The sequence below is a fragment of the Chiloscyllium plagiosum genome, chromosome 5, assembly GCF_004010195.1.
Source record: "Chiloscyllium plagiosum isolate BGI_BamShark_2017 chromosome 5, ASM401019v2, whole genome shotgun sequence".
Taxonomy (NCBI): Eukaryota; Metazoa; Chordata; class Chondrichthyes; order Orectolobiformes; family Hemiscylliidae; genus Chiloscyllium; species Chiloscyllium plagiosum.
This window is the reverse complement of record NC_057714.1, coordinates 123,680,056-123,686,042: the sequence shown is the minus strand read 5'-3', so window position 1 is coordinate 123,686,042 and position 5,987 is coordinate 123,680,056. Positions and strand designations below refer to the sequence as shown.

The following is a 5,987-nucleotide window of genomic DNA, read 5'->3' as shown; positions in this document are numbered from 1 at the left end:
ACTGCCTTCTTGACCTGCAATCTTCTTCCCGACCTCTCTGCCCCCACCCTCCTTTCCGGCCTATCACCCTCACCTCCTTCCACCTATCGTATTCCCAGTGCCCCTCCCCCATATCTTTTATCTCAGCCCGCCTGGCACACCAGCCTCATTCCCGAAGAAGGGCTTATGCCCGAAATGTCGATTCTCCTGCTCCTTGGATGCTGCCTGTTTTTCCAGCACCACATTTTTCAACTCAGCAGTGGTTACAAAGGCCTAATCCTAAATCATTGATATACATTGTGAACAGCTGGGGCATAAGTACAGTACTCCACCAGTCTCAGTCTGCCAACCTGAGAATGACCCATTACTAGATCCAAAATAGCACGTCCTCATGTCAGCTCCTCAACCTCCTGCTCTAATATCATCCCAAAGTACTTTTCTTTATTGTGGCTCTGTTCGCCGAGCTGGGAATTTGTGTTGCAGACGTTTTGTCCCCTGTCTAGGTGACATCCTCAGTGCTTGGGAGCCTCCTGTGATTCAATCTGTGGATTCAATCAATAAACACATCGACCTGGACCCAATATACCGACCACTGCAGCGAACAGCTGGAACTGACAACCGGAAGCGGCAGATTCAAACCACTACAAATGCCGGAGGAAACATCACAGAAGCGCTTCACAGGAGGCTCCCAAGCACTGAGGATGTCACCTAGACAGGGGATTAAACGTCTGCAACACAAATTCCCAGCTCGGCGAACAGAACCACAACAACGAGCACCCGAGCTACAAATCTTAGCACAAACTTTGTACTTTTCTTTATTCGTGGCTGGTTTTGGATTGTTTTCTTCTGAGTAAAAAAGATTGAGCAGGTGACATGATTGAGGAGTAAAAGCTTCGGAGGGGTATGGACAGGCTGAAGAGTGGGCAGTTGTTTCCCTTGGTACTAGAGAATGGCAACTCTTTGTTCCAGCAGCAGCCTCGTCAGTTTAGCAGCAGGTACTCGAGGTAGCGGAGTGGAGGAGCCTGGATCCAGGTTTATGGCTGAGTTAGAAGCAGGATATTCCAAAGACTGCCCAACTTTACTGAGATAAGACTATCGGATGAACTTTATTGTTTTATTTTTCTGACTTAATATTGAGCTTTGGCTGATTTTCTGCATTTTAAAAGGCAACGGAGAGTGGCGACACTAAACATTTTTCACTGTATTTATAATAAATACACATGACAATAAAGAAATCAAATCAAACTCTAAAACACCACCTAGGGACTTAGAAATCCTGACCTTTGTCCTTTGAACAGGTTTTCTGATCACGAAGATCTGAGCTTGCTATGCCATTACTGCTGTCAGGAACTCTGTTTTCACACCTGATACGGTGGACACATATTTCCTTTCTTTAATTATTTTCAGTATACTTTCATCAGTTATTCTTGTATTGCAGATCTGTTTGTGACCATCATTAACACGATATGGACTTTGCTCTCATCATGGGGAGGCAGTGGCTAGTGGTATTATCAATAGACTATTAATGCAGAAACAGTTCTGAGGACCCGGTTGGAATTCTATAATGCTTGATGGTGGAATCTGAATTCAAAGAAAGATATCTGGAATTAAGAATCTATGGATGACCATGAAAACAGCGTTGATTGCTGGAAAAATCCATCTGCCTCACTAATATCCCTCAGGGAAGGGAATCTATCATCCTCATCTGGTCTGGCCTACATGTAACTCCAGACCCACAGCAATGTGGGTGGCTCTCAAACACCATCTGAAATGGCCTAACAAGTCACTCAGTTCAACGGCAACTCGGGACGAGCAAAAAATGCTGGCCAGCCAACCACAAGTGGATAGAAAAAATACTTTTAACCCATTTTTATTGCTGCCTGAACACTCACCCTCTTTACTGGTGCAAGGTCTATTCTCCATTGACTGTCCAATCCACCTCACCTCAAATCCTTAACTCAAGGGCCGATGGATAAGACCATGTGCAGACAGTCTACAGACAAGCACATCAACACACGTGCCCATGGGGACTCATGCCCAGTGAGCTCACGCCAGGATTAAACTGACCCCCTCCTGGGCAGCACTGTCAGAGGTAAAGTTCAGCAGCTCTGAATAAAGGTCACCGGATCAAAACATTAACTCCAACTTCTCTTCGTAAATGCTGCCAGACCTGCTCAGCGTGTACAGCAACATCAGTTTTTATTTCTGATTGACAGCATCTGTAATTCTTTCTGTTTTCATAAAGCATTGTCAAGGTGCTGCCTTTCAGATGATACCTTATACCAATGGCCTGAACTGATCCCTTCAGTCAATAAAAAGATCCATGACATTATTCTAAAAAGCAGGCAAACTTCTCCAAAGCTTCCTGTCCAAAATCTGACTGTCAACCCTCATTAAATATTTATTGTAGGCTTCTTCTGTCCTTGTCGTTAACTTACTTTTCCACTTATCTTTGTGTCATCAGCAAATTTAGCAACTATACCTCTGTCCCTTCATCCAAGTCATTGGTACTTTTTGGAAGTGACCACCAGATATCTAACAGTACAAAATACAATGGAGAGGGAAGCAGCTAAATAGAAACCACAACAACTGCAGATGGTGTAAATCAGAAACAAAAACAGAAATTGCTGGAAAAGCTCAACAAGTCTGGCAGCATCTTTACAGAGAAATCAGAATTAACATTTTGGGTTGAGTAACCCTCAAAAACAGCTGAAGTTCAAAACCAGTGGCCGTTCATTGGAACATCACTCTGAAACATCGACTATCTCTCTCTCTGACGATGCTGCCTGATTTGCTGAATATTTCTAGCACTTTTTGCTTTAATTTCAGATTTCCACATTTATTTATATGAATGACTTAAATGAAAGGACAGAGGTATAGTTGCTAAATTTGCTGATGACACAAAGATAGGTAGAAAAGTAAGTTAACGACAAGGACAGAAAGAGCCTACGATAAAAATTGATAGGTTAAGTGAAGGGGCAAAGATTATCTAAATGGCGGGAGATTGTATAGCTCTGAGCTGCAGAGGGATCTGGGGGTCGCAGTGTACGATTTGAAAAAGGTATGTATGTAGGTACAGCAAATAAACAGGAAATAGAATGTTTTCATTTATTGCCAGAAGAATTGAATACAAAAGGAGGGAAGTTACACTTCACCAGGGTTCTGGGGGACCACATCTGGAGCACTGTGTACAGTACTGGTCACCTTCAATAAGGATGTAAATGCGTGTGAGGCAGTTCAGGGGAGGTTTATCAGACTAATCCCTGGAATCAGGGGTTGTCTTATGAGGAAAGGTTGAACAGACTGGGACATGCTGAAGTTTAGAAGATTAAGAGTTGCCTTAATTAAGCAGTCCTGGGGGCTCTTAACCGGGTGGATGGGGAAAGGATGCTTCCTCCTGTGGGAGAATCTAAAACTAAGGGTCACTGTTTAAAACTCGGGGTTCACCCGTTTAAAACAGATGAGGTAAAAATGTTTCTCTCAGAAGGTCATGAGTCTTTGGAACTCTCTGCAAAAAAAAAAGTGGTGGAAACAGAGTCATTAAATATTTTGAAGGCCAAGGTGGAGAGATTCTTGTTAAATAAGGAGGTGAAAGGTTATCAGGGTAGGTGGCAATGTGGATTTGAGTAACCAATCAGAGAAGCCTTGATTTTATTGAAAGACAGACCAGGCTCGAGGGGCTGAATGGCCTACTCCTGATTCATTTCTGCAGCATTTTGCTTTTATTTGTTATGTTAAGAACATAACCTGTGACAGTTAGAAGATTTTTTCCCCTTCGCCCTAGTAGTTAGGTCACTGAGATCCATAAGGCCTCTTTATTCCTTTGGTCTTTAAAATTGCTTATAGTGGGATATAATATACTGCTAGAATCAGCAATGACAATACTTCCTTCTACCAGTAAGTTAGATACGCTGCTCAAGGGAGGTTACTTATCCCAGACACTAGCTAAGGAGTGTTTCCGAAGAGTTAATTGTATGGTAGTGGGTTCTACCTCCTGGAACCTCAGCGGGTGAGAGTTCTCGAGCCTTTGTTTAAAGCACACTTTACTTATTCTCCAAATACTAGACTTTGACATTAATTAAAATTCGTGACTTTTATTTAGAATAATTAATCAAAAGCAGAATGGTACATTGTATATGAAGATTCAATCATGTGTATGAACGTAACCTTTCTTAGCAAATAAGCAAAGTAAAAATTACATGACTTACCAAGAGTCCAGTCAAGCAATCAGCTGGGGAGCGGTCAGCTGCAGTAACTGCTGCTAGCTTTGTGTTGCTGCTGCTGCCTGTCCTCTCAGTTTACAGCGTATTTAAAGTTCTTAACACAGGATGTGACTTATATAATCTGGAAAACCTTGCAGGTTCATGCAACTAGATGACAGCTGTACATCTAAATTTCAGCTGAGCTGCCATTAGCATTTGATCGTTTTAACTCTCTTTAAAGTTGCTTGAAGGCAACGTTTAAAGACAGCTGAATATAACTGTTTAAACTTATTATTAGTTTTAACCAGCTAAATTATAGTAGATAGCACTTAACAATAGGAGAAAGTGAGGTCTGCAGATGCTGGAGATCAAAGTTGAAACTTTATTGCTGGAACAGCACAGCAGGTCAGGCAGCATCCAGGGAACAGGAGAAGGGCCTGTGCCCGAAACGTCGAATCTCCTGTTCCCTGGACGCTGCCTGACCTGCTGTGCTGTTCCAGCAATAAAGTTTCAGCACTTAACAATAGCAGATACTAAATAATAGTAGATACTGCAGAGTCATTAGGGACATTTAAGTGACTGCTGGACATGCACATGGAGAGCAGTAAGTTGAGGGGTGCGTAGGTTAAGTTATTTTATTTTACATTAGGATTAATCCTCGGCACAACATTATGGGCCAAAGGGCCTGGTTATGTGCTGTACTTTTCTATGTCCTAAACCTAGGGGCAGAAGACCACAGAGTCCTCCACCCAGTCTAATTCATTCTCTTTTCACTAATCCACCAATTAAACACCAAGATTTCTGCACCTTCTTACCTGGGAGATGCAAGGAGGATTTCTGGTGCTCGATACCAGCGAGTCGCCACATACTCCGTTAATGCTGCATTCCCCTGCTCCTCTTGGATCTGATTAATGCAGCGAGCCAGACCAAAGTCACAGAGTTTCACAAAGCAGTCTGCATCTAGGAGGATGTTGGAAGGCTGGAGAGTGAGCACACAGCTGAAGTCAGAGAGTTCGAGAACATTTCAGTAAGACCCTAGCATTAATTTATCCCAGACCCTGAAAATATACAATGCCAGCATCAACGAGCTGTCTCTGAATATGAAAATATACAATGTCAGCCTGAATACCCTGCCACTGTACATGAGAAAGCACATGGTCTGTACTCTTGTGTGTGGAAAATTAATGGGCGATTTAATTACACAAACATATCAGTTAGGAGTAGAGGTAGATTATGCAACCCCTCGAGCCTGTTCCACCTTTCACTGTGTTTATCTGTTTGCATTTTCAATTCCACTTCCCTATCCACCCCAACAACCCTTAACACCCTGCCCATCAAAAAATCTATTCGCCTCTGCCTTAAAGATGAAACCGCCTTTTGAGACAGAGTTCCAAAGCCTCTCAACCCACAGGAAAAAAACTCCCTGCATCTTTATCCTGAAAGGACGATCCCTAATTGTAAAACAGAGCCCCCTCGTTCAGGACGGACCCAAACAGAAAACATCCCATGGACCTTGTCAAGACCATTCAGGATCTTACACTTCAATCAGGTCAGCCCCTACTCTAAACTCCAATAGATACAAGCCCAGTCTGTCCAGAAGATATAGAGCAACTGGTTAGGCAGCAAAGGAACAGGAGAATCGACGTTTCGGGCTTAAGCCCTTCTTCAGGAATGAGGAAAGTGTGTCCAGCAGGCTAAGATAAAAGGTAGGGAGGAGGGATTTGAGGGAGGGGTGTTGGGAATACGATAGGTGGAAGGAGGTTAAGGTGAGGGTGATAGGCCGGGGGGGGGGGGGTGCGCGGAGAG

The 5,987-nt window shown here is 43.2% G+C and overlaps 1 protein-coding gene across 1 annotated transcript in view; it reads right to left on the bottom strand.

The window, feature by feature from the left end:
- Nucleotides 1-5,987, bottom strand: part of mapk15 (mitogen-activated protein kinase 15) — a 48,334-nt gene that overhangs the window by 34,250 nt on the left and 8,097 nt on the right. The window contains exon 4 of the mRNA XM_043691088.1: nucleotides 4,997-5,160. Within this exon, the coding sequence (XP_043547023.1) occupies nucleotides 4,997-5,160 (164 nt within the window). The remainder of the gene's footprint in view (nucleotides 1-4,996; nucleotides 5,161-5,987) is intronic.